The sequence below is a fragment of the Melospiza melodia genome, chromosome 3 (assembly GCF_035770615.1).
Source record: "Melospiza melodia melodia isolate bMelMel2 chromosome 3, bMelMel2.pri, whole genome shotgun sequence".
In the NCBI taxonomy this organism is placed as follows: Eukaryota; Metazoa; Chordata; class Aves; order Passeriformes; family Passerellidae; genus Melospiza; species Melospiza melodia.
The window spans coordinates 29,172,652-29,192,710 of NC_086196.1; the positions used below are offsets into that span (position 1 = coordinate 29,172,652).

Sequence of the window (20,059 nt, forward strand, 5' to 3'; positions counted from 1 at the left end):
AGTCATAATATCTAGATACAAGTGGAATTATGTTTCCCATTGCCTAGATTAATGAACTGAATGGGTAAAAAACTACAGTCATAAGCACGGATTTGTAAGCCCATATTATACATGTACATAAATCACTTTTTTTGCAAATGCTAAGTGTCAGCCTGGTTCAGCTTAAATCCATGTTTTCTGCCTTTAAATAGCAGGAAAAGAAGTTTGATTTCCTACCTTAGTACTTTCAGTTTCCAGATTTGTGCTGTTATTAATCATTACCTGTTTGCCATTGATAACATTGCTGCTTCCCAAGGCAATGAAATTGTTGTATTATTGCCACAATAATGCAGTTTTTCTATAGACTTGTGATACCAACTGCGTTTTCTGTTATCTTTAATCACTTCTGTTTGTGGATTCACAAGATGAAAGAGCTGTTTTGGAGGTACCTTAAAATAATCTTTTTTCATTTTAATGTTTTTGTTCTTCTAAGATATGTATTGTGTAGCATAACAAAATGTAATTTTACAAAGCCAGGGAGTCTAGACCTCTTAGCTACCTGCATCTCAAGGAAACTGTGCAAAGTCCTAGGAAACTCCCTTATCCAACCAGCTTATGAGTTTGTGTTCATTCATTGAATGTTCATTCATTTTCTCAGGCCCAAAGCAAATGGATTGCCAGTTTAGGTATGAAAAGCTTCAAGTTTAGGATTAGTTATATAGAAAGACTTAAAAGGATGGTTATCTGCAATGTCTTGTGTGCCTTGCCTCAAACTCATTATTTCAATTATGTCTGTTTTTTCAAAGCAGAACTTGAATTTCTTTTGTTTAGAGGCAGCTATTCATAAGTAACCAAAATTATTGCACTTTCACACTAATGCCAAATTCACCTTTCCCTTTACAATTGAATAAGGTGCAGCTTTTTTACTGGCCAACATTCAGTGGTTCGTGAGTGGCTCATGAAGCATGCAGTGGAGTTTTCCATCTGCCATTCTTTTCTTCCTATCCAGACTTAATAGAGTATATATTTTCTTTCCAAAATATTGCACTTTGGGCTTGAAAAAGATTTTTTCTGTCTTGTGCTCCAGCTTGCATGATGTGGCACTAATCTGCCATATCTGAGCAATATCTTTTTGTTTCAAAATACACTGACTGGTTCGTACTTATTGCAGTGTCAGTATTGAGTGAGGGTGTGTCCTGTAGCAGATGTGTCACCTCTTGGTGCTATGCTGATATGAAGGGACTCATTAAAATAAGGAATTGTTCATGTTTTGTATGCTTTTAAAGATTCAGAAACACCATCAATTTATTGTTAATATACCTGACAGTCTTGTATTTTTTCATGACATACATTATTAGAGCCAGATAATAATATTAGTAACAGATGTCTATTATAAATGGATAGATGGCTGTCTTCAGGTTCTTGATAACAAAAGAAAAGTGCCACTTAACAGCTGTCTTCAGTGCAAGTAGAGACTGCATACTTCACTGTCAGGTCCATGCTGGTGTATTCAGCTGGGTGATCACCAAAAGGTGGATCTATAGCCTATTTGTTCTTCAAGTCCTTATTTTTAAAATGAAGATAGTGGTGTTTCTTGTCCTTTTATAAGAGTCTTCAGATAAAAGGCACAGTTGCCGAATTGCAAATTTATTTAATTATATATGTAGGCTTGCTAACAACCACAGAGGATGTGAACAATTGAAGAGAAATAGCTGAGAAGGATCAGCCCTGCAACACCTATTCCAGGATAGACAAGAGTTACCCATCACAAAGGATTACCAAATCCAAGCTTGAGGTAGATGTCTTGTAGCCTCATTTTCTCCACAAGTAAAATGAGTTGCTCCTTAGCTTTGCCCTCCCATCTTGATGTGTAAGTAAATGGAGCCTTTTACAGTATTATTCAAAAGTTTTGAAATAGTGCTGTTCAACGTCATGGCGATGTATGTGTTGAATAAGCTGAAAATGAGAACAAATGAATAAGGATTTGTAAATAAAGGAAGTGATTTCATTTTATACTCTCCTAATTCTTGGTCTTTCCCATTAGCCACTAGAGTGCAGCTTTCCACAGGACCTAAAAGAGATGACTGTACTGCAGAGTTCCTAAAATGTAAACAGGGAATGTCTCCAAAATTGCCATGTTTGAAAGTCATTTTATAAATAAGTTCAGGCAGTATGATTGTAGATCATATTGAGTTTGTTCCTGACCCAATTTAAATCTTAGCACTTCATACTTCGTGTGTCTGAAGGCATAATGTTCTGTGACTTAAGCATAAGTATACATATTCTCATATGCCATCAATGGGCATAATTTTAATAAGGTTTGTGATTTTACAGTTATGTCATTGCAATTTAAATTGAAAAAAAAAACCCAAAAAAAACCCAAAAAATCAAAAAAACCAAACAATCAAACCCAAACCTGTAAGCTATTTCAAATGGAAAATAAAAAAGCCATATTAGATGAGAACAAAAGATCACCTAAGCACGGAAATCTGCCTCAAGCAGCAGCCGGTTGCAGTTGCCTAGTGAACAGTGCAGGACCCTGTAGAGCATGGTCATTCCTTCAATTTACCCTCTCAGCTTTCAGCAGTTGGTAATTATGAGACTTCTTAAACCAAAGGCTCTAGCAAGACCATAATTTTTATCTGCTATCAATGGACTAATTTTCCATGAAATTATCTGCATTTTTTCTGTCTAAAACACAAAAGCCTGTGGAAATATATTTCCCAGGTTCATTATTAACCCTGTAAAAATATATTTCTTTTTTCTTTTCAACTTGTCTCACTTCATTGCAGCCAACTGCCTCTATGACTAGTGCTAAAAAAGTAATAAAACCTGCTTCTTACCTATTTACATTATGTAATCCTTGATTTGTAAGAGTTTTTCATATTCTCCTACAGCTCTCTCTTTTCTGATTTCAAGAGCCCTAATTGATTATGTCTGTCCTCAGTAGAAATCTTCCACTATTCTGATAATCCCTGTTAGATTTCTTTGTACTTTTCCAGCTTTACTGTATCTATTGTTGCAAGTGTGGTCCTCTCTTCAATAGTACAGTTTTCTGTTTCATTGCCCACTCTTTCTTAATGATTTCTGAAATTTGGGGGTTGTTTATCTTCAAGCTGACATTTTATGCTAATTTTCTGGAATAATTTTATAATTTCCTGAGTAGTGATTGTTAATTTAGAATCATCCACTGTGTACGGTAAATATTCTTTCCCGTGGAGGTACATAATTTTGCATTTATCAGGACTTTATTTCATTTGTCATTTTGATGCCTACTCATTCACTGTTGCAATATTCTGGAAATTTTACTATTGTCTGCCTTGCAGATTTGGATAGACATAAAGTTTCTGCATCTTCCCACGTAACTTCCCATTAAAACATACTTCCTTCAAGTGTTCAGTTTTTCTGAAGCTTTATGAAAGAAGTTATGCTAGGAAGGTTCAGTCACTGATTCTTAACATCTTCTAGCAAAAATATTGTTACTTCTCCCTAAAAAATTGCATTAATCATTTTCCCCCCAGTCTAACCTGTAATCTTCCATACAGGAAGAGAACAAACTGGTCAAATAGTATTTGAGCAAATTTATATCCATCACACTGATTGTTGACAAGACATTTTTTATCTCACCTCTGACTCCTGACATACTTCTACAAGAGTGGAAAAGAAAGTCCAGTGTATAATAATGCTGAAAGTTAATACTTGCCTTTGAACAACTTTCACCTTACAGATTAAAGCAAATAAAATATTCACAGTTGCTTAACTAACATAGGAACTTAATTATTAGAGAAACTTAGTGAAATCTACAGTGTCACATGGATCCATTTTGAGATCACGATTTAAATACTGCCTAAGTGCATTATCTTGAAGCTAAAAGATTTTGTCTGAATCCCATGGGGAATCTGTGGCAGTCCCTGGAACAGCATAGACCCCAGCAGTCTATTCCTGGTCTATCACACATATTGATTAATTTAGTAATAATTATGGTTCTTTTAGATTAAATGGATGGATCACATTAATTTTTTCTTGCTTAGGTGTCTGCACTTAGAATGGATTTGCCTCTGGAGGCTGACAGTGACACACACTTTTTAATTTAGTATACCAGAAATTTGGTGGGGATTCAATAACTAAAATGTGGATAGAAGCTAGAGTTCTACATTAGGTAGATTGGACTTCACCTCTGCTTTCTAAATAGAAGGTATGATTGGGGTGGGCCAGTGGCTTCTTTTCTAGGATAGTATCCTTACAAGAGGAAGGTCCATTTGTTTAGCTCAAAGGGTTTTACAGCCATATGTGGGGTGAAACCTGCTAGGCAGGGGATGAAGGAAGAGACTTGCAGTTTAGCAGCACACCCCACAGCAGGGAAGACAGTTGTATCTAGAGGAGAGCACCTATGCATGAATCAATGGTTCCTACCTGAGCTTCTCACAAAGAAAAGACATGAACATCCCTAAAAATATTATTGGTGCTGACAACCATTGTCAGTTCTCAGCAGAAATCTGAGAAATCTGTGATTAGTTTCCCAGAATAAGAACTTGTCTTTACCCTAAAGTTTTATTTTTCACCATAATTTACTTTGTATCGTGAGATACGTTACTGGAAAATTTGATGACTCCTGTTTTTTCCTCCTATATTCTCAGATGTGCACAAGTTTTATCTATTCCTTCTTCTCTCCAATGTACAATTGCCTGTCAATATCGGGGCATCTTCAATGGGCATTGATCCTTTCTTTCCTTGGCTGAGGTAACAGATCAGCAGGGGTGAGAGAGGTTGATTCTGCTTCAGTTACTTCTTCCTGCTTGAAAGAAGGCGGCTCTCACTAACCAAAGTTCCTTTTCCACATAACTGCATTGTTTGCCAGGGAAAGCAGCTTCCTGTATCTTCACTGTAAATGGAATTCCCATCAGAATGTCATCAGGCTAGAGGCAAACCACTGGGTAAACCATTACCACAGTCAAAGCAGTGCCATGCAGCACAAAGCAGGAGCCAGCAGGTGCTGCATTCATTGCATAAAGGTGTGCTGTTGCCTTAGCAGAGAAGCAGCAAGCACAATATTATCAGATTATCTTTTCCTTGAGTTAGAAATACTCTCTCTCCAGAGAGGTCACCTATACCACTAAGAAGCGCTCAGGCATTTGGTGTTATGTAAATGTTATTTTTTTCCTATTTTTCCATTAATAATGGGAATTTGCTTCAGACAAGATGCTGTAGTTACCTTCAAATAATTGTATTAAAATCTGCTGTCTAGCAGGGATTAGAAAGTCATGGACATGCATCATTTCAAACATTGACTGATACATTTATAGGAAGAAAGGTTAACTGCCAGAGTTTTTACAATTTTGTGTAAGGTATCATGCGATATGAAATTTAAGTGAACACTGTTAGCCTTCCTCTCCTAGTGTAATACACAGAAAATTGGTCAAAACTAATTATAAACACCTCTTCTTTTTTGGACAGGTCATGACTAGATAGAAGATTGGGTTTTTTTGTAAATTCAAGGCAGTAATTTACTGACAAGATGGGGAATTTAAAAGCCTAGATTTAAGCAGCTAATCCAAAATTGTCAGGTTCAGTTTTGCTTCTGGGATTTGCTGTTGTTGTTTTGGTTTTTTGGGGGTTTTGTTGGTTTGGGTTTTTTTTTTTTTATTTTTGCTAGGCACTGTAGAAGGCTCTGGCTCAGGCAATGTAATTTGCCTTTCATAGTCTATCACAGGGCTCATGATTATTTCTTACAACAGAATATTCAGTGCAACAAATTAGTAGATTCTGCTGTGTCGGTTGGGCTGCATTCCAATTCCTGCCTTAGTGATGTCGGCTGCCTTCAGCACTGCCAGCACAATAATTATTGCTGCGTTTTCTAGACCTCATGAAACCAGCAAGGTGATCACCCCCTTGGAACAGCTGGGATATGAGGGATGGAAAAGTGGAAAGAAATTGCTGCAACTCTGTGCTATCTTGCCAGCAAGTGCCACTTGAATGATGACAGCTATTGGCAGGGATAGGCCTCTGATGGGGGAGAGCTTGCAGCAGTGCTAGATTATAGCTTTTCCTGCTTCCAAGAGGAGCTGCTGTGGCCACTGAATTAAAGAAAGCAAATTGGGAGGTGGGGAAAACAAAGATTCGAAGGCATATGCAGAAGAGTAGAGAATAAAATCTGACAAGGAGCCAATTTTTGGTTTACTGTATGTGATTGGCTCTCCTTATGAAGAAAAAACCTGCCACAAACACTGTCATGTCAGCCACGCAGGTTTGTTGGGCAGCCCTTTCCAGCCTTCCTCACAATGTTAAGGTACCGACTGGTGTCAGCAAATGGATGCTATTCTTTTTTCAATACAGAGAAGTATAATATTTTTGTCAGGTTTTTACCATGTGAAGAACAGGAAGACAGTTTAAAAAGCCTTATTTTAGTTATTTAGCAAAATTTTCATCACTAACATATCTTCTGAGAATGTGCTACTGTGCTTGAGTGTATAATTTGAGTAAGCAAATGAGCTTAATCCAGGACACAACACTAGCCTTCAGTACACAGAATAAACACCCAGTAAAAATCTGATTTTAGTCTCAAATTAGTAGATGTAAATTATTCTCAGATAAATGTTTTTGATTGCTTTGACTGGCTTTGACCTTCCCTTCTTTTGAAACTTTTAATTTTATTCCAAATACATTTTTTCTGGACAATCTACTTGCATGGAAGTGTATATTTTTTACACCATTCTCATCACTACTAACACCTAGTAGCTCTGTATGATATATCAAGCATTTATCTTGTGTGTTTATTCTTTTGTTAGAATTTTGCATTTATCCTTTTCCGTGTCCCTCACATTTTAACTTCTCTGTATAACAGACTAGGAGGAGAGCTTTGCATCTCACCAAGCTGGAACTTTATTAAAGTTTTCCCTTTTTCTGTATTTGTTAGTTTTTAAGTTGATAAAGCTTGAAAGCAAATAGACAGTACTCCAGAAAGAATGAATTAAGAGAAGGAAATATTTGTATCCATACATGAATTGGCTACTGAAAAGGAGTTGAGCACACCTAATTAGTACATTACTCATTACCTACTAGCTTTATATTCATTGCATTTGTAATAGGGGCTAGGGAAAAGGACTGAACAGACTGCTTCTTAATTTTATTGAAGTGTTAATGTTGGAAAAGACTAGAGAATGAGACTATAATCTGTACTGTTTACTTATATTGCAGAGGCTGTGTTTCCAGGGGCAGGTGATAGCTTTTGTATTTTTTTTTCAAAACAGAAAGCTTATTGTTTCATAAAATCTTTGTGTTTTCCTTGAAATATTGAATGGGAGCAGTGTCTGACTGAGTCACTCTAGCTGTCCATGGGACCTGGAATGACCTAGAGTTTTCCTACAATGACAATGACAGCAGAGAATGCTTCATGTGCTGCCTTTTTTCCCCTTATAATCATGTTCCAAAAAAGATTGAATAAAAATGATTAAATATTGAAATATGATGCAAATTAGCCAATTCAAATCAAAAACTCTCAAGCTGAATTAAGTATTGAACTAGCCTATAAGAACACGACATTTTCTTTATTAACCAAAAAACCCCAAAACAACCAAAAAACCTTGATGCTTTGGATAGAAATGTATGTTCATAGAACTGGGTTGTAGACAGTAATCAGTGTTCCCCAGCTGCCATTGAATTTAAAGGTGCTGATCCTGGGAATTGGGAACACTGGACACCTGGAAGGTGAGATCTGAGACCTTGTGCTTCTCGCTTGGACTCTGTGTAGAGACCAGATAACAAGTCTGACCCTAAGGCAGCCATGTTGCAGAGAAAATGCCTTCGTTCCTTCCACAGTACTTGAAGCTCTCTAAGGATGGATGGCTTTATACACAGGTAATAGGCAAAGTTCAGCAGGTAGAAACTTTTCTGTCTATAACTGATGTCAATTATCTTTCTTCCATAAAGTGATTGGTATAGTTTATATATCAGTTTGCAGGTGATGCCAAGGCATGAAAATGTAGCAGGTGCTTCAAATATTCCATGTAGTAATAATGATTACTCCAGTAGAAGCATCTTGAGAGAGATTTCTGTAAGGACAGTAAAGTCAGCATTCTGCTTAACCAGGTTTAGTTGTGTAATGAGAGATTACAAAGGAGCCCTCTCTGCCTTACAGTTCTGACATGGGCTGCTTGACATTCTCTCACCATGTCATTCTTTCTCTTGCTTTGTGAACACTTATATACCTGCATACAAATAAAACCATCAGGACACAACAACTAATGACTCTAGATTGGCTATTTTCATTTGATTTTCACTCTGATACTAAACACCTGGTTATTATTTTTATGATGAGACTCAGACCTGATGAGATAATGAGTGATCCCTGCCAACTCCACTCAAAATAATTTGGCTAATGAGGTTTCTTACAGGTGTGCCTTCCCTGCTGAGAACTAGAGAATAATTTTTTGTTGTTGTTATAGGGTAATTTTTTTTCGGGTATTAAAACAGAGTTTGTCCTGGACTGAGAATCATACATAGAAGTTAGGTTCATTACCTGAACATACCTGAGATACTTCCTTCTGTAAATTCTATTACAGCATTATCACATCTTTCTTGAGTTTAAAAATGTAATATAGCATAATATGAACCAGTGTGTAGAAGCTAGTTGTATTTTTTTTAATGAAACCAAGATCTATTTTATTGATAAATATCTCCATAAGGACAGAAACAATTTGAAAGTATTTGATCAGGCTAATCTTTCTGAATGATCTCTGCATGCTTGATTTTGCCTTCAGGCTTTACTGCAGGCCAATTCAGATTATTCAATCATAAATTATTATTAAATCTTAATTCAAAAGCATTTTTACATTTAGAATTTCTCAAGCTTTCTCAGCAGTGTCAGTAAAATTGAATTTTGCCACCTTAAAGTGTGGGTGCCGGTGCTTCAATGTTCTTGCTAGAAGGATGTGAACAGGGAAGAGAGAGAGAAAGACTAAGAGAGAGAGATGGAGGGAGAAATAAGGGTCAGCCAAAGAGGTGGAAGGAAACTCGTATGTTGACAGTGTTTAAACCAATTCCCACTGGTGGTCACTAACCCATCTGTCACGATCCCTCCTTTGGCCACAGTCACAGCTAGCCTTCTTGTTACACCTTCTTCCTGGCATTCGGCAGCTGAGTATGTAGTGCTACAGCATTATCTTGGTTTTAAGGTAAAACAGAATCTCATACCTTGACCTAATTATCAGTTTGAGAGCAAACCACTTTTATGCACCTCTCCCTGTGTTTGGTGGCATGCAAATATGTCATATTAAATAATTCGCGAATCGTTATTACAAGTGTTCATGAGCAGGAAATAAAATATGCTACAGGGATTAAAACTTAGCACCTGTTGCTAAAGTTCATCCTGTAGCTGAACTACTAACTTATTGATAGTCTCATGGGTAGAAGAGTTTCCATGAGATGGATTTTTTAAATTTTCTTTCAGACACACAAAAAGAATGTGTTCTGACAAATCTCTAATTCTTGCTACTGGTGGCCAGCTAGAAACAAGAAACTGTTCTCTAAAAGCATACACATATGCACACACACACACAAAATTTGCTGTACCCTGATTTTAATATTTGTGCTCTAAATTGCGTCATGAACTTAAGACTCTTACCCATCTAAGCAAGCCTTTGGGATCGAGTGTGCAATTGTATACAAAACTTAGAAACAAATAAATTAACTGAAATGTTCTGCTGGTTTCAAGAGCATTGAAATGTAATATGCCTCCCAAATTCCAGATTTTTGTTGTTGTTTTAAATATTAGTAAAAGTGAATTTGGTCTTGTACAGTAAAAACTATAGCCATTTCAGGCACAATTATCTCTACAATGCTGTGTAGGTATGCTTCTCACTACTCCGTCACAGCAAACCTACTGTACAAAACTTGTACTTGCCATTTTTTTATTATTGCCATACTCAGTTAGGGAAGGCAGCAGCTGAGACTAAGAATGCACTCTGTACCTGAGGAGCGGTTTGTTGTCCTTAGTAAGTCACAGCAGAATCCACTTATACAAAATATGATGGAGGAATGTGGTTCTACATAGGATTTTTAAAAACTATGATTAGCTTCTTATCAAGAGTGGTGAAGGCCTATTCCTTTTCTCAGAAACATCAAATGGATTAAGGATGGTGGCTTAGTATTATATATGTGATTCCTTTGAGGAACGAATGGATAAGTGGAAACTAATTCCTTCTTGATTTTAACTTGAATTACCTGTTCTTGCTATGGTCTTGATGGTTTATATTAGATGCACCAAGAACACCATTGTGTCCACAGCTCTTCACAGCATTTAATTTCAGTGTTGCCTTTTTTACCTTTCTTCTTACAAAAAAAAAAGGTTTTTATCTACCCTGCTGTCTTACAGTAAAAGACTTGATTCACATGCGCATGCACGCTTGCAGACATGTATGTGTATTTCACATAGATTTGACTTTCAAAATATTAATCTGTTTTTCTGCTGGGTGACTGTGGAGAATTTTCTGAGTAACTGGGCTCTCTATCTCAGGATACTATCTGAAATTTTGATGAAAAATTAAATGAACCTCTCTAAGGAATGGCACAAATAAATGCATTCTGCCTCAAAATGATGGAAGTGCTGGGGGAGTGTTAGCTGGGGATATTGTACTCATGCAGGCAGGCTTTAGCATTAGAAATCGTTCATAAGCTAAAGGCCCAAAAATACTTGTGTTTATTTGACTCTTTTTAATTTTCTATGCCATAGAGCAAGAACTGAAAGTATTTTAAAAGCTTAAAAGCTAACATAAACAAGAAGGGAATTAATAGATGGTGTGGGCATCTGATACAACACAGTTTTGCTGAGGGGACTTAATGACTTAGTGATTAGAGCTTAATTTCCTTAGCTCATTCTTAGTGTGAGCCATTCAATGATAGAAACCATGGTTGTTTGATTTTCCTGCACTGTAATTTAAGCTTATACTCTTCTTCCTTTGGATTTTGCTGAGAGCCTGTTACCACCATTCAGCCAGTTGTGTGACCCTGCCCCAGCCCTGGCGTGCTGAGCGCCTGTGTGCTGTGTTTGCTGTCCAAGGACCTTGGCTGGCAGGGGCTGTACAGATCCTCTTGTGTGTCTCTGCCTGTGTGAACTTTAATTTATATCAGTGCAAAGTTTAGATTCTGTGTCATTGTAAAGTAGCCGTGGTTGAGTTTCTTCTCAAGGAGATTTCTGAGCAAAGGCACTTAGTCATTTTCTATTTTGGAGTTTGTGTTATAAATCATCTTTTGACTGGTTTCTTCTTTGTGGCCCCTTTCTGAAATTCTAGTCCAATCATATACTTTAAGAATCATCTCCAGATGTTTTTCATTTTCCTCTGGAAATTCAACTCATAGATCCCTCAAGGTCAGTAACACTGTTCATCTATTAACAACAACCAGCCTCTGTGAAGAATATGGAAATAGTTTTTGAGCTATGCCAATTTGGCACTATACGGGTTCATTTTATTTTCTATTTATTTTTACAACAGTTTGCCAGAGTCCAGAAAAAAATAATGTGTTAGTAAAATAGTCCCCTTTAAATAAAGTCTTCTGTAATTTTATCAGTGAATACATCAAATCTGCCTAAGAAGACAATGTGGTGAGTGATTATTTTCTAACATTAGAACCTGACTGTCCATAATCCTACATTCTGAGTTCACTGCATTATTAGCGTGGAATTGAATTAAAACATATTTTTCTTTTTCAACCACATTATACTTTTTCATCCAAAGCAACCTTTTTTCCTTTTTGCTTTTCTCAATTTAAACTCTTTCTCTGAATCATAGAATCACAGGATGGTTTAGGTTGGAAAGGACCTTAAAGATTATCTAGTTCTAGCACCCCTGTCATGGGTAGGGACATTTTTCACTAGACCGCATTTCTCAAAGCCCCATCCAACCCGGTGTTGAACACCTCCAGAGACTGAGGAGTCCACAACTGCTCTGGGCAACCTGTTCCAATACCTTGCCAGTCTCACAAGAAAGGGTTTCTTAGAGTTCCTAATATCTAATCTAAATCTACTGTCTTTCAGCTTAAAGCCATTTCCCCTTGTCATGTCATTACGTGCCCTCGTTAAAAAAATCCCTCTCCAGGTTTCTTGTAAGCCCCTCTTTGCAAGTGGGAGGCTGCTCTAAGGCCTCCCTGAAGCCTTCTCTTCTCCAGGCTGAAGAGTCCCAGCTCTCTCAGCCTGTCTTCACAGGAGAGGTGTCCAGCCCCGTGACCAACTTAGTCAGTGAACTCAGTGGACTTGTTCCTACCAGTTGACATATTTCTTGTATTGAGGACCCCAGAGCTGGATGCAGCACTTCAGCTGGAGTCTCACCAGAGCAGAGTAGGAGAACAGAATCCTTTCCCTCACCCTGCAGGCCATACTGTTTTTTGATGCAGCCTAGGATGGGGTTGGCTTTCTGAGCTGCAAGTGCACTTTGCCAGCTTGTGTTTTGCTTCTTGTCCACAAACAACCCCAAGTCTGTCTACCCAGGGCTGCTCGCAATGCATTCTCTGCACAGCCTGGATTTGGGCTTGGAATTGCCCGAATCCAGATGGAGGACCTTGTACTTGGCCTTGTTGAACTTTATGAGGTTCACACAAATGGACCTCTGAAGCCTGTCCAGGTCCCTCTGGATGACATCCCTTCCCTCCAGTGTGTCACCTGCACCACACAGCTTGGTGGCATCAGCAAATTCACTAAAGGTGCATGAAACCCCAGTGCCCATGTCAATAACAGAAATGTTAAAAGTGCCAGTACCAATCCCTGAGGAGGAAGAAAGAAAATTCCTTGACTTTAAAGATGAATATTTCTTTGTTAGTTCTTTCCTTTATCTCCGTAATATCCTTGAAACATCATTAAACATTGAAGCTAGTAGGTATGATTTGAAGAAGTGCAGTTGTTTAACCAAAAATTTTGCAGCAAAGGGATAAAATGCTTTCAAAATCACATCTACATTTTCTCTTGCTATGTAAGGAAATCCCTTATGATTCTGACATCTGTGGAAGAGGAGGAAGCTACATAATACTATTTTTAATAGTCTTTGTTACTACTTTGTCCTACTTTCTACTTTTCTCCTTTTGGAAACACAGTGAGATTTTTTAGAAAGTAACTCATGTAGAAAGTCTGTATTATATTTTCATTTGTTTGTGGATAAGTTTTAGTGTCTCTTCACCTTCATCTCTTCAGGAGGTAGTAATAAAGATCTAGTTCTGTCCTATAATTTCCATTTCATAAATCCACAATGCACCTTGCCATGTTAGTGTGATCTTCTAAGGAAGACTTGCATTTCCACAGCATTTCATCTGTACATACCTGACAGAGTGCTGCCATTTCACATATCCAGCAGCTCCTGCACACAGCTGATTCCTTGAAGTGACGTGAGAAAATTTAATAGCAATTCTGCCCATGGCAAATGAGAGGTAGATATACATGGACAGAAGTGGTGCAGACTTGTCCTTTTCTTCTGTATTTACCCCCTGCCTTGTGTGCCCTGCTGTCTGGTATTTACTCAACTCAACTTCAACATGACCACAAAATCTGAGTGGTTGCTTGGTACTGAAGGAATTACTAGCAATGGGAAAAAACAAAGAGTACACTGATTTATGAAAAGGAAAGATTCTCACAGAATAGCCATTTATCCAATGCAGTCCCGCAAGGAAGTTTTGGTGGAACTGCATCTTTCACCAAGACAAGCAAACAAAACATGTTGATGCATGGTAGCACAGTTTCATTTTTGACTAGAAGTCATGTCAGGAATATGAGGTTTTCTACTTTTTATAAAATTAACTAGCATGCTGCAATTTTCCTCTGTAATTGGCATACTTAACTGGATGATCTCCTGCTGTTTGAATGATTTGCATCTTCCCATGCATTGTTTTTTGCTTGCTGAATCTCTACTGTTACTAAACTAAAAACAGTCTAGTGTACAGTCTACACTCTTTTTGCTACTGCTTTGCTCCTCTCATTTACTCTTTGTTTATCTGATGAAAATAAAAGCTCTGTCCTCAGAGGGATAATTTTCCCTTTGTTACGTGTTTAACAGCACTTGGATGTAACAGGTCTTTTGCTGATAGACCTAACAGACTTCACACTGACCTATGTAATACTGCTTCATGCCACACGTTGGCATTTTTTAATATAAATTACCGTCTGTAATCAAGGAAATATTTCTTAATGATAAACTTAAAAGCACAGGCAATCTGAGTTTTCATGAAGTTCCTAATACAGCTTGATCTTCCTTTTGTTTCTTCCTAATTCCATTGTCACCATTAGACATGTCTTGGGATTCTGGGAACTCTTCTGTGACTTTCCTCTGCTAGGGAGAGTTGTAGGATGGCACAAATAGTTCAGAAACATTTTGGATCATGTAGGAACATAATTTCTTTCAATAAATATGTAAAATAAAATGGTAGTCACAATATTAAGACTGGTTATAAGAAGGATGAATTGTGTGAAAGAAGTCTTTGTTGAAAAGAGAAAGTCAGTGTTTGACCTGAAACCTGAACACTCAAATTTGAAATTACATGGCTGGCAAACTTTCCCAGGATTATTTTGGCAGTCTCCATCTCAAAGTTCAGCAAATGTCAGTACATAGCATGTAATTAACAGCCTTTTTACATTTGCAATGCTGATGTGAATGTAGGCTGTCTTTTAATGAAAAGTTTTCTTATTTAATTTCAAAAAGAAAGTGTTCATGTGATAGTGGACTGTGGCATAAAAATTGAAAAATTCTCCCATAGCTGTAGCATACAAAAGCAGTAGTTAATTACTCATTTAGTACTTGATCTAAAAGGTGTTATTTTTTAAATGAACAGAGTGGTTGGCACATAAACCTAGTTCAGTTCATACACAGTGTAATATAAACTCAGTAAAAAGTTATTTGTTATTTAATGAAATGTAATCAAGAAACAACCACCTGTTCTTTTTTTCTTTCTCTTCCTTTCTCTCTTTCTCTTCTCTTTCCCTTGCTCTTTCTTCTGCCTTTTTTTTTTTTTTTTTGAGTGCGTGGTGTCTACATTGCTGTTATTTTAATTATCAATAATAATAATTTAATTTTTAAATTTTATTTTCATTATTCACATTTTTGTGAAATTCATCAATTCACCATTCAAGTTAGTGAAATTGTTGGAATGCTGTCAAAGAAACTTCCTGATCTTTCTGTCTAAATTTACTTCACCATTACATTGCCTTCTAATATTAACATAAATATTATTTTTGTCAAAACATGTCATTCTACCTATGGGTTGGGCTACAGTGCTGTATTTTTACATAATGTTAGAATACCATTTAAGGGACATCTGCTATTGGAATTGTGAAATTATTTCTACTAGTACTGTTAGGGAGCCATTTTTTTCTAATATCTGATCTGTCTGTTTGGAATGATATTAAACATCAGACTGGGATTGTTCCCCAATTGATTTTTAATAATATTTTATATTATTTATCTAGAGTCTTGGAGAAGTTTATACTTCAGCTGATGTTTCTGACAGTGGAAGAATGTAAACTAGAGTCATTATCAGTAGAACCTGGTGAAAAAGTTGCATGTATTTGATTACAGGTAAAAGCCCAGTGACAGAATAGCTAGGGTAGAGAGAAGAGATAAAAATCAAAATGCAGTGAAATTGTGGAAGAGATAGGACCAGGCTAAAGGATGGTGTTGTAAATGGAAACAGTGTAGATGAGAAGTCATAAACCTATCACAGGTATTCAGCACTGATACCCTAAAACATTATAATAAAACACTGATAAAAACACTGATACCCTAAAACATTTGCTGTTGTATGTAAGAGTGATTTGTGTTTCTCCTCCTGCAAACATACCATTCTAGGTGAACAGTTTTGTATCTTGGTAGAATATAACTCAGTAACCAGTGAGAAGTGCAGCTTTCATTGAAACTAGAAGTTGAAGCATTTCAAAGTCATCCTATTTTACTGCTGACAAGTATTTTTTTTTAACTCAGCGCAATTGTCTTGGATATGGGAAGGGGAAACACCTCTATATATGATTTCTGGTTTGTTCTAATCTATTTATGCTTTTGCTTTTTAATCATAGGTTTCTGTGCTCGAGAGGCAGATATTTGACTTCCTTGGTTATCAGTGGGCACCCATCCTCGCAAATTTTATACACATTATTATAGTCATTCTTGGCTTATTTGGAACCATCCAGTATAGACCTCGTTACATAACAGGAGTGAGTATTTCATTTCATTTACTTACTTTGATGTGCATGTGGGAAAAAAAAAATAAAAAACAAACAGAAAAACACTCCAAACAGCATCATTCTTAAAGCAAATAGAAATCTTATTTGAGTTTAATTTTCTTCTGTAGCATTTTGACATTTACTTACTGCACTTTTGGGACACCTGCAATAATCAACTGGTAACAGTCTCCAAAATTTAAAAGTCAATATGGTCATTAAGTGCATGATAATATGAACTTTCAAGTGGAGTCAGCTTAAGGAATTACAATGTCTTCAGTATTAGGGGAATTTAGAGCTAGTCTAAATGTTAGCTGTAACTTTCCTAGATACACTGGACCTCCCCAACAGAGGCATGATTCATTATAGTTACTCATTATTGTTATTAACTTCTATTGCTAAAGTACTTATCTGCTATGTACATTCCTCCTAGAATTTATAATCCAACCTGAAGTATGATGTTATGGTAAGAAATAATGGACTGAGGGCTCCAGTATGAAAATAAGGATTTGGACCTCAATTAATATTTTTAATCCGTTTCTTTCCTTATTCAGCTACCCCTCATACACAGACTTAGTATGTCTGTACTCTCTGGCACAATGCAGTAATAATTAAATTCTCTTTTCATACTCTGGATTTTTGGGGTTTTTGCCGTTTGTACTTCTACAAAGAGAAAATAACAGTAACTCTGAAAATCATCATTCAGAATACCTTTTGTTAGATTTTCATAACAATTTTTAATTACTGTCACAATTGTCTATTAATTCATGGGAAGCTTGTATACATTTGAGAGACAGGAGTTGAAAATTTTGCCCATACACAACCATATTTTCATGTCAGATGAAAACAAGGGGATCTTAAAATGATAGAATGGTTTGCATTGGAAGCAAGCTTAAAGATCACCTGGTTCCAGACTGGCAGGGGCACCTTTCAGTAGGCCAGATTGTTTTAAACTCCACTCCAACCTGCTCTTGAGCCCCTTCTGAGAATGGGGAATCCACAACTTCTCTGGAAAACTTTTTCTAGTGTCTCACCAGCCTCACAGTGGCGTGGATTTCCTAATATCTAATCTAAACCTATTCTCAGTTTTCTCTTTCATTTTAAAGTCTTTACCCCTTGTCTCTGTTAACTCCACTGAATCTGTACCCTCTTCTGCAAAGTCTCTCTTTTAACTCTTCCCTCATACACCAGTAGTCACTCAGAATATAGAAAAATTTTGCTTTTACCCCTGTGCTACCATCCATATTACATTACTGTGATGCTGGGAGAAATACATTAACATTTGTGTCTGTGTTTCTGTCTCTGTGATCTCCTGTATGCAGAAAATTTGTATCCTCATATGCGATGCCTTTATGCATGCACACAATTTAATATGCTCCGAAAAATTTACTATCAACATTTAAGAGTATGTTGAAAGCCTTAAATATTTAGTTTTCCTTCAAGTTACAAAACTGGCAGTCATTTGAACTAGAGTTTCCTTTCTTTTCTGGTACTTTGACCAGTACAAGAAACTTGAAAATAAAAATGCAAAATTCCAGCATCTCTTAAACCAAAAGGGTTAAATGTTCCATCCCAAGATTATTCTGTGGCATAAAACGAATAATGGACATAAATTGGATAACTGAGCTAAACAAAAAATTGTATTTAAATGGCCTGCTACTATGATAAGTGAATTGTGAATGGGGAAGAACACCAGCTTTATAAAGTGAGTGCGTTCACATGAGTTTCTGAATGATGTGGTTGTGCAACACTGTTCTAACTAATTTTCACACACATCTTTCTTAGAGCTCACCCCAACTGTGGAGCCCATCTGGCTTTGTGAGTTTGCCTCTCTGCATCATCTCATTGATTTGGATAGAACCAATCTAAGATCCAACTGTCTTGTTTGGAGTTTATAAAAGACACCTGAATGTGCCAGTTATCACAGACTGTTTGAATAAGAAGACCATGATAAAAATTTCATCCTTTATTTAGTTGAATCAACAGAGGAGCTCTGTGGCCCACAGTAAAAGAAAGACATAAACCCGTTAGAGCAAGTCCAGAGGAGGACCATGAGAACAGTCAGTGGGGTAGAGGATCTGTCCTCAGGAGGCAGGCTGAGAGAGTTTGAATTGTTCAGTCTGGAGAAGGGAAAGCTCTGGGCAAACATTATTGTAGCCTTTCAATATATAACGAGGACTTATAAGATAGACAGAGGAGGTCTTTTCACCAGGGCCTGTAGTGACAGAAAAGGGAACAATAGGCCCAAGCTGAAAGAAGGCAGGGTTAGATTGAACATAAGGAAGAAAATATTTACAATGAGGCTGGCTAGACACTGGAACAGATCAGAAAATTTTTGTATGTCCCATCCTTGGAAGTGTTCAAGGCCATGTTGGATAGGACTTTGAAAAACCGAATCTAGAGAAAAATATCCATGCCAATGGCAGGGGACTAAAGGGTTTTTAAAGGTCCCTTCCAAGCTTGTACCTGGTCACATTAAGTCTGTGAGAAAAGAATAGATTATTAGTAGTACATTACTTAACATGTAATTGCTACTATAGATGTGAAAAAAAAAAAAAAAGAGAAAGAGGCAATTACCTTTTGTCTGTGCTTCTTGCAGCATCATCAGTCTGCCAAACCATTAGGCCCCAGAGAGTACAGCTGAGCTAATCTATGTCTTTTTAAAGACTAGATATGTTCAATTGCTCAGCACACCTGGTGGGATCTACTTAATGTCTTATATGACAAGTAGCCCTGACTCTACCAATTCAGGTTTGGCATGTTTCTGTTTTAAATTGAAATTTATTATCTTCCTTTCTTAAAAAATGTTTAAAGTAGCACATGAAAAAGTGCAGCAGTTCATCTCCCATATGTACATACCAGGATACTATCCAATGACTGTAATCATGCCATGGGAAATTGTAAAGCCTCTGAGTTACCTTTCTGAATTTTAAAGACAGTAAGACAGTCTCCATATGGTGAATGATTTGGCCAGGATTTTTGGGGACAAAACATTTCAGACAACTGTTTTGCTAAATCTTGTTAAGAGAACCAATTTTCAGATAAAACAGTTATAATAAAGGGATTCTTAAGCTTAACATTTTTAATAAGTGAGTTCTGGCATTAATACACCGTATTGACATAATTTGATTTATCTTCCAGATAAAGGTTTTATTTATAATAAGAAAGTGTGTGTACTCAAGCTCAGCACAGAAATTGTAAAAAAATATATTTTCACAGAATCCCATAATGGGTGAGGTTGGAAGGGACCACAGTGGATCATCTGATCCAACTTCCCTGCCCAAGCAGGGTCTTCCTAGAGCTCATGGCACAGGATTGCATCCAGATGATTTTTTAATATCTCCAGTAAGGGAGACTCTGCAACCCCTCTGAGCAACTTGTTCTACTGCTCATTCATCTGCACAGTAAACAAGTTTTTCCTCGTTTTACTTCTGCTTTCTTTATAATGGTTAGGGGAAAAATTATGTGTAAAACCATTTAACAAAAAGGACAATGAAATTAAATAGAATGGTTATTTTGCATTCTTGTCAGCCTGCAAGACACAAAATTTTGAAGTCTATGAAGTCAGACTCCTACCTGAATCTGCTCTCTGTAAAAGGTTTTCTTAGGAAGTACTTTTCCATTCTGAGAGAAAACATTCAGTGCTTCTGCTTAATTGTACTTACTGTGTTGCAGCTGAGATGTAGACATTTATTTACAGAAGGAGGCACACAGACATTACTTCTCTGCTGTACAAAAGTTTTCAGAGCAAATGATAATTTGGGAACATAAGCAATAATTTTCTGCATAATCATTTTGAGCTAATGCCCAATAATATTATAAGTACAATTAAGTAAATGACCTTGAACATTTTAGTAGTAACTCTGTCTGGTGGCTGTCACAGGAGGCTGTGAATCA

The 20,059-nt window shown here is 36.9% G+C and overlaps 1 protein-coding gene across 2 annotated transcripts in view; it reads left to right on the forward strand.

The window, feature by feature from the left end:
- NKAIN2 (sodium/potassium transporting ATPase interacting 2) overlaps positions 1 to 20,059 on the forward strand; it is a 511,787-nt gene that overhangs the window by 214,727 nt on the left and 277,001 nt on the right. For both annotated transcript variants that reach the window (XM_063151102.1, XM_063151103.1), the window contains exon 2: positions 16,019 to 16,156. In XM_063151102.1, coding sequence (XP_063007172.1) covers positions 16,019 to 16,156 — 138 coding nt within the window. The remainder of the gene's footprint in view (positions 1 to 16,018; positions 16,157 to 20,059) is intronic.